The sequence below is a fragment of the Ascaphus truei genome, chromosome 4, assembly GCF_040206685.1.
Source record: "Ascaphus truei isolate aAscTru1 chromosome 4, aAscTru1.hap1, whole genome shotgun sequence".
In the NCBI taxonomy this organism is placed as follows: Eukaryota; Metazoa; Chordata; class Amphibia; order Anura; family Ascaphidae; genus Ascaphus; species Ascaphus truei.
The window spans coordinates 143,682,120-143,699,821 of NC_134486.1; the positions used below are offsets into that span (position 1 = coordinate 143,682,120).

General features: G+C 41.7%; 1 protein-coding gene across 2 annotated transcripts in view; it reads left to right on the plus strand.

The window, feature by feature from the left end:
• Window positions 1-17,702, plus strand: part of CRIM1 (cysteine rich transmembrane BMP regulator 1) — a 700,781-nt gene that overhangs the window by 415,095 nt on the left and 267,984 nt on the right. Inside the window, exon 6 of one of the 2 annotated variants that reach the window (XM_075596630.1) lies at window positions 2,096-2,278. The exons of the other annotated variant lie outside the window; for it this stretch is intronic. Within the exon in view, the coding sequence (XP_075452745.1) occupies window positions 2,096-2,278 (183 nt within the window). The remainder of the gene's footprint in view (window positions 1-2,095; window positions 2,279-17,702) is intronic. 2 annotated transcript variants of the gene reach the window in all.

Genomic DNA, 17,702 nt, shown 5'->3' on the forward strand with positions numbered 1-17,702 from the left:
TTCCTGTCCTTCGGGGATTATTAGTGAGGCCTTACTGTTACCGAATTGTATATATGTATATATGCAGGCCTTGCTGTTACTGAATTGTGTTTACAGGCTGTGCAGAACCTATATACAGTACATCCTGTGTTATAAAGCCATCCCGTAATGAAACTGAGGGCCGTTTATGAAGGCCAGCTGGTTATGAGAGCAGAAACTGATGCAGCTTGTCCTTTTTTCTGGCAACATTAATTTGTAGCAAGCTTGCACAATTTATTGGAGTGGCACAACAACTGTGCTCTACCAATAATAAGAATAGTGGGAATGACGTCCTTATTACGTCACCTCTTGGGCTTTGATGAATGACCCCCCTTTGTCTCTTTATAAATCAGAACAACTCTTTTTGTCAGCTCGGCACAACTTTAACTGCGCTGCGACAAGATAAATTGCCCCTGTATATGTATTATTCAAACATAATGTGTGTCGCTTGTGATGTGCTCGCTTGAGGACACCACTGAAAATAGGACAATTGACACCACTGAAAATAGGACAAATTTAACACGTCTTATAGTGGCTGATTTGGGAGAAGAATTTTATTACCTTTTTTTGTGTGTGTAAAATATAGAAGTACACAGAACATCAAAGGATATAAAGCAACATTACTTTAGTGGTAAGCTAAACAAAACAAAAAGAAACCCTGGTAATTCTTACACGACAGTGATTTCTACTTTTTTTAAATTATCTTGCAGTCTGGTTTGTGTTTTTTGTGTTCAACTGATGTTGATGCCATATCCCAGTGTTTTTTCATCTGGGGTTTGTATGAACCCTGGGGTTCCCTGGACCTCCCTAAATTGTTCCCTGCAATTTTGTGGTTGTTTGCAAATTTTATAAAATACAAAAACATTAACAAAGCATCGGATCTCAGACATGCTATTTTATAGGGTTGGCGTTCCTTACAATGCATCGGATCTCAGACATGCTATTTTATAGGGTTGGCGTTCCTTACAATGCATCGGATCTCAGACATGCTATTTTATAGGGTTGGCGTTCCTTACAATGCATCGGATCTCAGACATGCTATTTTATAGGGTTGGCGTTCCTTACAATGCATCGGATCTCAGACATGCTATTTTATAGGGTTGGCGTTCCTTACAATGCATCGGATCTCAGACATGCTATTTTATAGGGTTGGCGTTCCTTACAATGCATCGGATCTCAGACATGCTATTTTATAGGGTTGGCGTTCCTTACAATGCATCGGATCTCAGACATGCTATTTTATAGGGTTGGCGTTCCTTACAATGCATCGGATCTCAGACATGCTATTAGAGAGGGTTGGGTTCAGTAATGCTGAGGTAATAAATCAAAAGAGATTGAGGGACATTTTACAGTGCCGATGTGTGAGTATTGGACTGCAATCCCATATCTGCCACTGACTTGAATATCAGGTGACGCCGGATCACAGAGCGATATCTGCATTGTAACTAACTGAATCCCCCCATGGAAGAAAAATGTTGATTATTGAATGTTACGTGATAGTATTGAAAGGAAAAAGCAGATGCCAAATTGATTTTGGTTTATTAATTCCTCATCAGGCCTAATCAACTGAACTAAAACTTTTTTAATTAGGTCATTATTAGCAATATGCAGAAAACATTATAAATCCCATTCTTTTGTCACTGGACATGATAGAAAATAAAACGAAAATAGATATTGGTATAGATATAAGGTTGCCATCTTGCTCCTGATCCCCTTTTTATTTGATCCACGATATTAGGTAATCAGTAAGTGGGGACAATATACCTGCCAATAGTGCATCAGATCAAGTGGTCCAACTAGCTTGGTATTCTGTCTCCCACAGTAGCAAGTAAAGGAATGGGTGAGAACAGCATGAGACTCCCTGCCTCCAGATGTGTGCATCCTGCTAGTAGCCGTTTATGAACTTGTTCTACATGAATCGACCTTGTTGTTTTTTTTTTTTTACAGCTACTATACCACTTCAATTTGCTTTCATAACCACCACTGATATCGAGTTCCAATAGTTGATTGTAAAGATGACAGCAATCTTTCATTAGCTATGAAATTAAGAAGCACTGTTTCTTATCTCTTGTCCCAGAGACGAAGCCGGCGTGCATCTTCAATAATGTGGAGTACTATGATGGGGACATGTTTCGTATGGACGCTTGCCGCTTCTGTCGATGCCAAGGCGGAGTTTCCATCTGTTTTTCAGCGCAGTGTGGCGAGCTGCATTGTGACCGCTATTATGTCCCAGAGGGGGAGTGCTGTCCAGTCTGCGAAGGTAATTTCACTTGCCACTACTGACGCATGCTCATTTTGACACAGTTATAGTAATCTTATAAACAGACACAAAACAAGATAGGGTGAGTACAAAAGGGACAAAAACCCTCCACCGTACAGTGTACAGCAAATAAAAATACCAGTTGTGAGCACATTCACATGTTTCAGACAGGTTTGCAGCGCTGCTTTTCCCCATTAACTCCTAGCATACAATGCTTCCACTGCAGCAAGAGATTCTGGGTAATGACACAGTGTGTCCCACGTTTTGCTTCTTATCCATTTTAACCTGTCTTATTACACAGCCTTTTCAGGATATCCTGGGTTAAAGAAGTGTATGGCCAGTAGACCTACTCACAGACAGCTATTAAGATCATCATGTGTCTGTGAGTACTGTAGGTTTACTGGTTATGCAATTACCCAGGCAGTGCTGTGTAAAATGGCAGGCATATGCTTATAGGGGTCAACGTTACAATGGATAAGAAGCAAAGAGTGACACACTGAGTGCATTGTATGCTGAGAGATTATGGGGGAAGGTACTGTAGGGTTGTGGTCCTGACGTGACATGTAAATGTGCAATGGAATTTAGCAAGACTTCCAAATGTGTAAGGAAATATCCCAGCCTAACCACTTTATTCTAAAGGGGCCAGAAGCACATTGCAGATCAGTACATTGCTGAGCTCCCTGGCAGTGAAGGGACTAAATTGGCTGGGGCAGCACAGGGACCAGAGTTTGGAGGCAGCCTGCTTTTCTATGCTTTGAAATTCAGTTTGCTAATGTCCCGAGGTAAACTGGATACATGCAGAGAAAAGGAGGTCAGTAATCCAGTCTGACCTCTGTAAAGTGAGGACTTGAAGTGTTTTCTAGCTCACAAGCCACTGTCTTATCTACAAACAGTACAATTCACCTTTTAATCATGATTGTCCCTATTTCTATTGTTTGAAAGTGGGTTGCCCTTAAAGAAGCAATCCATTGGATTGAAGCAGGGGGTCTCCGGAGCTGAATCCCATTAATTTCAACTCCGGGGACCCCCTCCTTCCCGAGATACTTAACTCCAAAAGGGGTTCTGGTGCCTCAGCAAAGATTAGAGCTCCCGCGTCACGTGGGCTAATAAGAAGCCGCACCAGATGATGTCACGGCTTCCTATTGGCAGGCTGGACATAGGAGCTTTGCAAATCCGCGATTATATGAACCCAGCTACCGAGCTGGAGCACTGACTGGCGCCCCCTATGGAAACAAGTATTTCTGGAAGCAGGGGTCCCGGAGCTGAAATTAATGGGGTTCATCTGCGGAGACCCCCTGCTTCAAGCCTATACAATTTTTTTTTTTTAAACGGCCACTTGAATTGCCGCTGTAATATTGTCTGTACTACACAGCTATTGTAATTGAAAACCGGAGGCATTGATAAATTGGTGTGCTCGTCAGACAGGAATGATTATACTAGTAACATGGACAAAAGCAGTACACTTTGAATATTTTATAAATCAGGCCTGTGAGATTAAACAGATTAATCAGTATGCTCCATTAAGCAAAACTCACAGATGCCATTGACTTGCAGTTTGTTTCATGGAGAACAGAAATGAACTTTCTTGTCTACCACCACCAAGAAGTTTGAGAGATACAGAGGGTTGTTTGGTTAGAAATGTTTTTGTGTGTGTACTGTATGTGTGTGAATGGGCAGTGGCATCCAGCTACAGTATAATAGTCACAAGATGCTTAGTATAGAAACTATGCAGTTATATAGTTAGTAGATGAGGTTGTAAAAATACATACTGTATGTGCATCAGGTTCAATTTATGTTTAATTTAACCAGCTAAGATATTCATTGTATATTGATCCAGAGGAAGACAAACAAAACCCCCCAGTGAAACATTTGTCAACTACTGTAAGTCTAAGGCCTCGGGCATGGTCAGCGCTTAGGCGCTGACCCGTGTTGAGGCGCGCTGGTGTTTACCAGTGAGCCCCTAGCGCTGACCCGTGTTGAGGCGCGCTGGTGTTTACCAGTGAGCCCCTACAGCCGCAATGAGAACGGCTTTAGTAGGGGCTCGTCTATGCTTCCGCAAGCGTGCAGAAGCGTAGGTCTTATACAAATTTTAGATTTGGCGCTCGCCGGGGCCGGTCACGTAAGCGGTTCGCCCAATGAGGGTGAACCAGCTCCGTGACGTCACTGGTCCGCCCCCCGACACGCCCCCGGACGGCGCGCGGATCAAGGCCAGGGATAGCACTTGCTTTCCCTCAGCCTCCGCGCGCCTCAGCACGGGAGAAGGCACCCTGGACGCAGCCTTAGAAGGGGGAAAATACATTCCTTCCTGATTACACTAAGATTTCTTCCTGGATCAACATCCTTTCTATGTTCAGGATATTAGGTATCTTTGTATATATTTTGTTTCTAAAAGATGTCTAACCCTTTCTTGAAGATATCTACTGTATCACAGTCTCAATGGGTAGTAAATTCCTCATTATGACTGCTCCTTACTCTAAGGAACCCTTTCCTTTGCTGCTGGTGATATCTCCTTAATCTAATCTCAATGGGTGACCCCATGTCATTTGTACTGTCCTTGGGATGAAAAGTTCCTTTGAAAGTTCCTTGTATTGGCCTTGAATCTATTCGTAAATAGTCATCATATCCCCTCTTAGACACCTCTTCTCTAATGCAGACAGTTATCATTTGCTAGTTCGCTAGTTCCATGATGTCTTTTTTTGGGGGGGGGGGGGGGGGAGAGTAGTGCCCAAAACTGTACTACACAGTCAAGGTTTGATCTTACTAAAGAATTATGCAGTGACAAAATAATGGTCTTCCCTTCCATATGTACCCTGTTTTCTACATGATAATAACCTATTAGCCTGTGCAGAACTGCCTCACGTTGAGCACTATTGCTATGTCTACTCCAAAATCCTTCTCCATCAAGGATTGGCCTAATTTGGCCCATTTACAGTAGCATGTACTGTAGGTAGCATTATTATTGTTATCTTTTATTTGCATGGCGCCAACATATTCTGCAGCGCAGTATGATGGGAGAGGGAGGACAATAACATTGTATGCCATCAGAGTACATGTATGTCAAGACAAAACACGACCATTACCGCTAATTATATGCAAAAGATTTATTTCCTCTAACAACGCATATCCACAGAGCTCGGTTGTAGTTAACGCAGATATAACAGTGCGTTAGTTAGGTATGGCCTAAAGGAGGTGTTGGTTCCCTCCAGAGTTTGAAATACGGGTTTTGGAGGAGAGAGCGAGAGTCTTATTTTGTTCGAATCCTAAGTGATACGTATATATACATGTCCCCAGAAACACACCTTTAGACAAGTGTGACAGAAAGCAGGGGATGGTAATAAATTCCATATATAGGGCTCCCAGGATACTGGACAGCTTCTACCCTGTTTAGGCTAGAAAGGGCAGCCTCAGAATGGATGCACTCCATCCCACAGTTTGGCAGTTGCTGGTACTAAGGGATGAGGGATCCAGACCAGAGTTTGCCTGCTGCCTGATTTCTGTCACCTGTCCTGCTAGATAGAAATCAGGTATTTAAAGCTGGTTGCCTGGTTCCTCTCCCCTCTTCCCAAGAGACTGGAGGCAGGAATGCTGCTGGAAGCAGAAAGGGGAAAAGCCTCTCCCCAAACAGGTTAAATCATTCTGTTCATTTCTCAAATTGTAAAGTTCCTTATTTTTGTTTGTTGGAAGCGGGCAAGCCGCCCCAACCCCAGTCAGGGTGAACCTCAGTTAAGTTATTGCTTAGATGAGCAGGGTTTTGTTTTGCTTGTGTTTTGCTTTTTGTATTCAGTGTGGCAGTCTCAGTGCCTGGGACTGAATAAACCAGGCAGCAGCCTGTTTAAAGGAACAGCATGTTATGCCTTGTCATTTAACCTACCCTAAAAGACTAAAAGTTCTAGCAGTCCCGGACAGACGGCGGAGCCCCGGAGTAAGCCATTTGTCACACAAGTCATTTAAATATACTTTGCACATCCATATATCCCAGGTACCTTAGGTGTGTTTCATTTTGTGCATGGGTGTCTCTCCACATGTGTAAAGGTGTTTGTGGGGATATTTATAGTACTTGGGGCTCTTTTGATAACAGTATGTTAAGAGCTCTGAGTCCCAGAAGCTCTGTGGAATGGAAAGAGAGAAGAGACAGGCATCCGGAGCAACAGCAAGGAAACGGCAATGATTGATGGTCAAAACCCAAGGTCAGGAAAAAAGGACTTTATTGAAAAACAGAAGTAGGATTAGCAGTCCCCAGCTACCGAACATCACCACTACCCACTTGGATCAGCATTCTGGGATCGGGGTGACCAGGACAGAAGTAAGAAGATATCTATTCCATGCCTCTGGGTCCCCCTCCCTTTGCAAAGTGGCACCACATTGATATCTTTCCTCAACACGGCACTAACACACACAGACAAGACTGTGTGTCAGCATTTCCCCAGAGCGCAAGACAACAGCACTTATACCATGCTCTGTGGAACGGGCCTGTGCCAACCTCAAAGTAGTTCATTAAGTTAAAAAGCAGTGGCTCCAGTACTGAACCTTGAGGCAAACCACTTAGAACTGTAGCCCAGCCTCAAAAGGCTCCATTTCTAACAATCATGCTTCCTATCCTGAAACCAGTTTTCAAGCACGTGTCATTTTCTTTATTTTATACACTATCCTCCCTGGCTAATTATTTGCGTCAAATTCAAGTGACTGAAGTAATTAAAAAGATTCTTATATTTAACAAAGCTGCAAGCAGAAAATGAAGACAAATTGCTGCATGTCTTTGGGTTACCGACTGTCTCAAATTGAGCTTGAATTTGTATCTATGGAGTGATGAGACTTCAAAAAGAGAGAAAGTAAGGCTGGTACCTGATTACGCTATTCTATGAATAGGTTGCTTGGTGTTGATTGCAAGAAGGGAGTGCTCTAGTCCAGAGGTTCCAACTCTAGTCCCCAAGAACCACTAACAGTGCAGGTCTTGAGCCTATCCTCTCATTAGCACAGGTGGCCCAATCATTTTGACTGAACCACCTGTGCTGAAGCCGGGGTATCCTTAAACCCTGCACTGTTGGTGGTCTTTGAGGACTGGAGTTGGGAATCTCTTCTCTAGTGATTCATCACCATTGTAGAAGGCCCACTAATAGATGCTAATGCTCAATGAGTGTCAACATGACCTCTTAGTGTCCCTAGTTCCCCGGTTCAACGTTTGCACCGCTAGCATATCTAGGTACACCAGACTGAGATATAGTTACATAGTAGATGAGGTTGAAAAAAGACATAGGTCCATCAAGTTCAACCTATGCTAAATTTAGACAACAGATACTTTATCCTATATCTATACTTACTTATTGATCCAGAGGAAGACAAACAAAAAACCCCATTAAGGGGAAAAATTAATTCCTTCCTGACTCCAAGAATTGGCAATCGGATTAATCCATGGATGAACATCCTTCCCATGTATACTTATTTGGTATATCCCTATATACCTTTCCCATTTAAAAAGATGTCCAACCTTTTTTTGAACAAATCTATTGTATCTGCCATCACAGTCTCCATGGGTAATGAATTCCACATTTTAACTGCCCTTACTGTAAAGAACCCTTTCCTTTGTTGCTGGTGAAATTTCCTTTCCTCCAACCTTAAGGGATTGCCCGAGTCCTTAGTACTGCCCGTGGGATGAATGGTTCTTTTGAAAGCTCCTTGTATTGTCCCCGAATATATTTGTATCTAGTTATCATATCCCCTCTTAGACGCCTCTTTTCTAATGTAAATAAATCTAATTTAGCTAGCCTCTCCTCATAAGTTAGAATGTCCATCCCCTTTATTAATTTGGTGGCTCTTCTCTGCACTCTCTCTAGTTCCATAATGTCTTTTCTTAGGATTGGTGCCCAAAATTGTACTCCATATTCAAGGTGTGGTCTTACTAGTGCTTTGAAGAGGGGCATAATTATGTTTACTTCCCTTCCATCCATTGCCCGTTTGATGCAAGATAAGATCTTGTTTGCCTTTGCAGCTACTGCATGACATTGAGCACTATTGCTAAGCCTGCAGTCTACAAGCACTCCTAAATCCTTCTCCATCAAGGATTCCCCCAATATATCTCCATTTAATTCGCCTTTTTATTCTTGCATCCCAAATGCATAACCTTACATTTATCTGTATTAAACCTCATTTGCCATTTACCTGCCCAAGTTTCCAGTCTCTCCAAGTCCTTCTGAAGATAAATTACATCCTGCTCTGATTCTATTACCTTACATAATTTAGTATCATCAGCAAAGATGGAGACTTTGCTCTCGATCCCAAACTCAAGGTCATTAATAAACAAGTTAAAAAGCAGGGGTCCCAGTACCGATCCCTGAGGTACTCCACTCACAACTTTAGCCCAACCTGAAAAGTTCCATTTGTGACAACCCTCTGTTGTCTGTCCTTTAACCAGTTTTCAATCCAGGTGCATATATTATTACTGTTTCCATTTTTATTTATTTTGTACACCAACCCCTTGTGTGAAACCGTATCAAAAGACTTTGCAAAATCTAAGTAGACCACATCAACTGCATTACCCTGGTCTAAATTCCTACTTACCTCCTCAAAGAAACAAATAAGGTTAGTTTGTCAAGATCTATCCTTCATAAATCCATGCTGACTATTACTAATAATTTTGTTTTCCATTATGTATTCCTAAATATTATCCCGTATTAAACCTTCAAGTAGTTTCCCTGCTATTGAAGTCAGGCTTACAGGTCTGTAATTTCCCGGTTGTGATCTAGCTCCCTTTTTAAATATAGGCACCACATCTGCTTTACGCCAATCTTTTGGTACTGAGCCTGTGGAAATGGAGTCCTTGAATATTAAATATAATGGTTTGGCTATTACTGAGCTTAACTCCTTGAAAACTCTTGGATGTATGCCATCGGGGCCAGGTGCCTTATTTACTTAAATTTTTTCAAGTCGCTTATGAACTTCTTCTTCAGTTAACCAATTGTTCATTAATATGGAGGTTGGGGCTTCCTCCTGCGGCACTACTATTGAACTTGATTCTTCCCTGGTAAACACAGAGGCAAAGAATTTGTTTAATACCTCAGCTTTTTCCTTATCTCCAATAATCTGCCTACCCATCTCACACTGAAAGGGTCCTATATTTTCTTTTCTCATTTTTTTGTTATTAAGGTACTTAAAGAACTTTTTAGGGTTGACCTTACTTTCTATTGCAATCCTTTTTTCATTATCCATTTTTGCTAATTTGATTGTCCTTTTGCAATTTTTGTTACATTCCTTATAATTCTGATACGATGTCTCCGTCCCTTCTGACTTAAATAATCTAAACGCCTTTCTCTTCTTATCCATTTCCTCCCCTACCTGTTTATTTAGCCACATTGGATTGATATACCAGCATTGATTGTATGCTTGTCAGTTTATAAAACCAGTTTCATAGTGCACAAGCCTGATACTCTGTTTAATAGATCTCGGCAAAGAAACTAAAACACTACACATGGTCATATCAATCTATGGATGCACCTATGTCATTGTCATTAGCATCATGTACTATAGGCAAAGAGTGCAACCAGTTGGTGCAATTTGGGGCCAGTGAAGGTCTAGTGCAGGAGTGGACAACTCCAGTCCTCAAGGGCTGCCAACTGATTTTAAGGATCAGTCATTGACTGAGCCACTGATTGAGCCACCTGTGCTGAAGCACGGATATCCTTAAAACCTGTTGGTGGCCCTTGAAGACTGGAGTTGGCCAACCCTGGTCTACTGAATGTTACCATTGTTCTATTAGTGAATAAAGAGTTAAATCAAGCAGCAATAGTCAGTGATACTAGATTTAAAATATAGACGTAACCTGTTCACAAGCCTTTTTTTTTTCTTCAAAATACTTTTTATTTCAGTTCTGGGACAAGCTATATAAAAATCTAAAATAACTAAATAATTGGTACTCATCATTTATATATCTCAGAAGGATGAAAGACCAAGTCAACTTTTGGTGGGATTTGGACCTGTGAGTCTCAGCTTCTAGGGCTTCAGACAACACAAGCACTATTGTCGAGAGTAATACTTAAACTTTTTATGCTCTACTGAGTAGTCACTATAATGTCATCGTTTTATAAATGTAAAGCCCAGTAGACCCTTCTCTAGCACTTGGCACTGGCGTTCCATGGCACATGGGAAATGGAATTGTCTCCATTACTCATTCACCTCAAATGTGTCTGTCAATATGAATATCTGTCTGCTTACATAGATGCGCACTTCCTTTCTAAAGCTGAAGATACTGCACATCTGTCTGCTTACAACATCTGACTAACCTTGTGCTGCTTACTGAGCCATTCATGCATTCAAATAAAAAAGTAATAGCCTTAAATAAGGTAATTACACGAGGGTTGAGTTTTTAGTACATGCAGCCAAAGAATGGCATTTTTTTTAAAATTAGAGTTCTTAACCTTCCAGTATATTTTTATCCCATAGAAGCATGATGTTAAAGATAATTAGATAGACGGCTCAAAATGTGTTCATGTGTTCAGCAGGTCACAGAAAAATTGTAGGTCAGGAAAAAGCAAATAAAGGCATAGAAAGTGCACATAATATAAATGAGTCAAATATCTGTTTTCATTAACTTGCTAAATACAAATGTGCTAATGGTTACAGAGCTTGGGGAACACACCTTGTTTCCCAAGAGCTAACAATTAGATAGTAACATTTTGGGGGGCTAGTTAGAGAGGGTTTAGCGTTGGCGCCTGCATGCGCTTGCATCAATAGACTAGTTACTAATAGTCTAGTAAATGATGGTTTAATTGTATTTTGTGCCATATCAGAATAATGAATGCACAAGGATTATTAAATAGGCTGTGTTGTAATTAAATGTTAGTAACTCAAACAGAATATATATAGATGTGTGTGTTTGTGTGTCCTTTTCTTTAAACAATCAACCATCATCAACCTTTTATATACTAAACTGTAAGTAAACATTTGTATATAATTAACTCGTTTAGTATTAATACCACAAATAGTTAGGGAACAGTGAGATGCAGGAAATTATAATATAATATAAAATATACAGTTTATATACCTTGAGAAATGGGGGACCGAAACGTCGGTTTTTGTGTGTTCTATCAAATATAGAAAATTCATGATTTACTTACCTGCGTGCTGCGTGCTGTCCCTTGATGTTGTGTTGCAACCGGTATCGTATGGTCTATATATATATATATATATATATATATATATATATATATATATATATATATATATATATATATATATATATATATATATATATATATATATATATATATATAAAACAAATGGAAATTTTACTGTATGCTCATTTGCATGTCTTAGACAGGTCTGCAACCCCACCTTTCACCATTATCACCCAGCACACAGCACTTCCACTGCAGCAAGGGATTCTCAGAAATTATATGCAAATGAGCACACAGTGCCACCTTTTGCTTCAAAACCATTCAATATGGTTCCCCCATAGGCTTAAGCTTACAGCATGGTCACAGCTTTGAGCACAGCCAGGATTAAGATGCATAGCCAGTAAATCCACCCACAGACAGCCGTTTCCAGCTTTATGGGTCTCATCAGTGTGGTGTTGGTTATACTGGCTATGCAAAAATAAAGCAATGAGGATGGGTTTTACCATATTTAGTTGCATCTTAACCCTGGCTGTGCTCAAAGCTGTGGCAGGGGGCACTCTAGAGTGGGGGTCTCTCAAAGGGTCTGGCTGGGGAAGGTGCTCAGTTTAGCCTCTTCTCGGTATGGGGAAGATGGGTGCTCCAACATAAGGGAAAGCTTATCAATCCATAAATCTTGATAGAACTCTTATATGCAACTATATGACGGAGTCTGTATACTAGAAATGACCTGTGAGTCACCAATAAATACCAGAATCACTTCTAGCGGGAACATTAAGAATGCATATATCACCTCATTGGAGGAATAAAGGTACAGGTACTCATCCATAATGATCATAATAACGCAATTAAAGTGCAGACTTTGTAATCTTACCGACTCCTATAGTCTGAGGGAGTCCAATATGGCGTGCCAGCCGTCGATGCAGAAATATATATATATATATATATATATATATATATATATATATATAATCTTCCATTACTTTGACTTCATACTGTTGCATTAAAGCTGGTATAATATCTAGCAGTGCCCTCACTTTGAGGTCCTTACATATAATGGAGCTGCACTTACATTATGACTATTAGAAAAGTGAGGCCCTAAGACTATCTGATTGAAGGCAGATAAATGAAAGGCAAAATATAGATATACAACTATAACGTACCTAAAAATTTACAACTCTACATCTTTAATTGCTGCTCCTGGGCAAGATAGGGAATACCCCATAAACCTCCTGTATTTTTCCTTTAGTAAATCCCCTAATGATTCAATGAGCGTTACCTCGGGCAAAACAGGCAAACAGGGAAGAAAACGTATTAAAATAGTTTATATAAATGCTGATTGACAGAAACACAAGGAAATCTAGGAAATTGCCTTGGTTTTCAAGGATTTTGTCCAATTTTACTTATCTTAAATAGCTCCCTTTGTGGCGAGTGTCTATTCGATGCTGCATAACGATCAGTGCTACGGAAGATAAATGATTATTAAATGACTGTCGTCTGTAAAAGGAAGTCGATATGACCAGTATAGTATTTGGACTGTCTGAGGTTATTAGCAATAATTATAATAAAAATAGGACCAAAAAGGGACAGGCGATAAGTTTAATGGGGTTAAATCCAGATGTTTCAAGCATTATTGCAATAACAAGTTAGCCCTGCCCCTTTTTCGCTCAAGGCTAATTTGGTTTCTACATCTGGAAATATTGTTGACTCCTGAAAAAATCTGACTGCAGTAATTGTGAAAGTGGGTTGATATTCAGCCCTGTTTGTTGCACCCAGTGATAACATAAGCAGATATCTGCCTAGCCTGCCCTGTAAAAGGAATAACTAAAACGTTGGACAGGATAGGAGAAGGAGGGGCTCAGTGAGTAAAAGCACTGGGGCTTATTCTAGTACAGATGAAGTCTCCGGTTCCGACCCACTCTCCGTGGGCAGTCTTCTGGCTGCCCGCAGGAGAATTTGTGCCCCACCGTTCACCCGCTACTGCTTGTAAAAAGCAGGGTGAAGCGCACAGGCTTTAAATGCGCACAGTTCTGAATCAGGGTAGCTGCGAAGAAGGTGAGACAGAACCGGAGATTTCATCTGTAGCTCCAAAGTTGTCATTGCCAAACCACTCATTTTTGCATGTTGCTAATAAGCGGAATGAAATGGGAGAAAAAACAATATTCTCTATTGCAAATTCGCATATTCTAAACCACTTCTATAAAAAGTACCAAACCACCTGCTTGGCTGCCCTGAATAGCAGAGGTTGTGGGTTCTAATCCTGTTGGTTCTTAAACTATTATCCCCTTCATCACAAGGGCCCTTAGACTGATTGGTCTTAAGGAAATATTTTAGGACGTGTGACTCATTTAAATATACTTTGTATAGACATTAGCATATCTCCCAGGGTACCTCAGGTTAGTTCCTTTTTCAGCACAGGCATCTCTGCCTAATTTATTTGGAGGGAGGCTTGAGGGGACATATGTACAACTGGAGATAGTATTAAGTTAGGAACTTTTGCCTCCCTCCCCGCCACGCAAAAGCCCTATTTCAAGCTATTTCAAGCTTTGGAGGGAACTCGAAATTCCTATCTTGTCAGCTTTGAGCCGGTGAGAAAAAAAAATGCACGTTGTTTAGAAGCGATTTAGCCTTTTGCACGTTTCGGAGCTGCTACAATACAGAAAGTTTGCAAAAAAATGCGAGTTTGGTCATTCGTCCTGGATTTGCACAGCTAGAATGAAAACACTTCTTTTAAAAAAGGCCTTTTTCGCCTGATTTGGACATGTGAGAATGTCTTACCGAATAGCAAAACATGCCAATCAACTTCTAAAGTGCACTTTAGAAGCAGTTTGTCACAATTTGGAGCGACTAGAATAGGCCCCACTGACTGTAAACAATGACACTGAGTTCGAATCAGGGGAACCTGGTTCAATTCCTGGTGTCGGCTCCTTGTGGCCTAAGGGACAAAAAACATAGATTGTAAGCTCCACGGGGGGAGGGACTGTCTGTAACCATCCTACATGCTGTGTACCACACACAATACTATAATTGTGATGCACTTTGTGTCCCATTGGGAGAAAAGCGTTATATGAAATAAAGTTGTTGTTATTATTATAACGGAGGATAGAATAAGAGAGATAATTCTAGCAGGCGAAACTTGATATACTTATGTTTAGAAACCACTGCTAAAGTAAACTTTCAAAAATGAATGGAAAAAAAACGTACACTCATCTTATTGAACAGAACATTGGCAAATAGTTCACTTTGGCTCTGCCGCGTTTATACGCAGTGGGTTGGAAACTGTGTAACCTTTTCATGCTGCTGTTAAGGAAAGTTCTCCGGTTAGAATTGATTACTCTTGTCAGGTTTTGAGCAGGTGATGGATAGTTGCAAACACATCTAGGACATTGCTTTTTCTCAGTTTAAAAAAAAGCTGTGTGTCCCCTGTACAACGACCTGTATGTGTGTGTGTCCCGTGTACAGAGACCTGTATGTGTGTATGTCCTGTACACCGACCTGTATGTGTGTCCCTTGTACAAATAACTGTGTGTATGTGTGTGTGTCGTGTACAAGGACCTGTGTGTGTCCATACAAAGATCTGTATGTGTGTCCCTTGTACAAAGACCTGTTTGTGTCCCCTATAAAAAGACCTGTATGTTTGTGTCCCCTGTACAAAGACCTGTACATATGTGTGTGTGTCCCGTACTAAGACCTGTATGTGGCAGTCCTCAGTACAAAGACCTGTATGTGTGTGTCCCCTGTACAAAGACCTATATGTGTGTGTCCCCTGTACAAAGACCTGTACGTGTTTGTGTGTCCCGTACTAAGACCTGTATGTGGCTGTCCTCAGTACAAAGACCTGTATGTGTGTGTGTGTGTGTCCATACAAAGACCTGTATGTGTGGATCCCCCCATACAAAGACCTGTATGTGTGTGTCCCCCCATGCAAAGACCTGTATGTGTGTCTCCCCCATACAAAGACCTGTATGTGTGTCCCCCCATACAAAGACCTGTATGTGTGTGTCCCCATACAAAGACCTGTATGTGTGTGTGCTATACAAAGACCTGTATGTGTGTGTCCCATACAAAGACCTGTATGTGTGTGTCCCATACAAAGACCTGTATGTGTGTGTCCCATACAAAGACCTGTATGTGTGTATCCCATACAAATACCTGCATGAGCTTGCAGATTATTGGCAAATTGTAACCTCTTCAATTCTGCAGTGCTCGAGAAGTTCAACGAAGCGCGTGAACACTTTGCAAAATGGAATAGCTTAGCAGCATGAGGCTGTATAGACAGATGTGTGTTGTGTTAAGAAGTTAAGGATGCAATCCCAGCTGCTTGTCTTTTTTTTATTTTTTTTTATTATTTGAACCGTGGGGTCCCCAAAACTTTTAAGTGCATGGATATTTGGCGCCCTAAGTGAACCTTTAGCTGTACGCCCCCATCCACCCTCACACCCTTCATCCTCTCTCTCCCCCTTCTTCATCATCTCCCACCCCCTTCATCCTCTCTCCCCCCTTCATCCTCTCTCCCCCCTTCATCCTCTCTCCCCCCTTCATCATTTCTCCCCCCTTCATCCTTTCCGATCCCCTTCTTCATCCTCTCACCCCTTCATCCTCTCTCACCCCTTCTTTATCCTCTCTCACCACCTTCTTCATTTTCTTTCTCACCCCCTATTTCATCCTCTCTCATACCCTTTTTCATCCTCTCTCACCCCCTTCTTCATCCTCTCTCACCCCCTTCTTCATCCTCTCACCCCCCTTCTTCATCCTTTCTCTCACCCCCTTCTTCATCTTCTATCTCACCCCTTCTTCAACCTTCTTCTACCTCTCCAACTTCATTCTCTCTCCCTTCATCATCTCTCCCCCTTCATTCTCTCCCCCCTTTCATCCTTTCTCTCTCCCCCCTTTCATCCTCTCTCCCTCCCCCCTTCATCCTCTCTCTCCCACCCTTCATCCTCTCCCCCTTCAGCCTCTCTCTGTCCCTCCCTTCATCCTCTCTCTCTCCCCCTTCATCCTCTCTCTCCCACCCCTTCATCCTCTCTCACCCTCCCCCTTCATCCTCGCTCGCCCTCCCCCTTCATCCTCTTTCTCTCCCCTTCACCCTTACCCACCACTCCCTCCTCCACCCCCATTAATATTCCTTACCTCATTTTGGAAGTCCTCCCTGGCACCGGAAGTTGTCACTTTCTTCCAGGTCACCAGGACAGGCTCCGCCCCCGCCGTGCTCAGCCACAGCCGCCGCTGCCGCCCTCCTCCACACACTTTCTCCTCCACTCTGCGACTGCTCTGCCCCCGACCTCCCACAAGTCGTGCTTCCGCCACCATCACCCACCTCCCCCTCCACCACCTCCCAAATGTGCTGCCCTAGGCGACCACCTAAGTCACCTAGTGGTTGCACCGGCCCTGCCTGCAGCACCGCGTTGCCTGATTGCAGTGCTGAAAATTATTCTTGGACGTTTACCACGTGGCTTATGAAAAAAGGTACAGGACCGGCGTTCCACTGCGTCCCCCCTGAAAAAACGCCCTTTCATATATTTATATATTATAAATATATTTATTTTTAGCTGGGATTGCTGCTTTAAAGCAGATTACAAATGTTATTCTTTTTTTCCTAGCTGATTGTTATTTCCTTTTTTACTTATGACTTTTAAGTGGCCTGTGTGTCTCACCCACATATTGTTTTGTGCAAACACAAGTGAACAGGTAAATAACTCCACTTGTCATACAATTAATGAATGTCTTGAAATGAAGTGGAGTTGCTAGAATTTGAGAAGTACTGTGTCTTTGTCATTGACGAACAGGCTTTACAGCGACCGCACGGGTAAAACCCCTTTGGTTTAGGCCCTAGCCAGGTTCTATTTTGATGACTCTTCTGGTGATTATGCACTACCATCCCCACTACCATTTCTCGTCCTAGCACCTCCCTGTCTGGGGATTAATTTTAATCCTATTTTTAAACCACTTATACATACATTCACTTGTTTCGGCGTATGATTATTTCATTAAAACATTTATTATTTTTAATTTTAACAGGTTAGACGTCCTATCGCCATATAACCCCATTATTTGTGGGTGATTGGTGCAAGCGAGGCTTCTCTGAGGATCACTACATCCCCCCCGAACTAATTATTATTGCACCATGAGTGCGTGCTAACAAGGGACTCATGTGACCTCGGTCACTGTCTTGTCTGTATTCTGTTTGATTTTCCCTATGCACCTGGTGTTTATTCTATAATTGTTAATATTTTGGAATTGAGCGTTATCATTATCTGTGTTTTTTTCCTAGTTTTAGAGCAACATTCTTTTCATTTCGCATTTGGGTTCCATGAATTCAG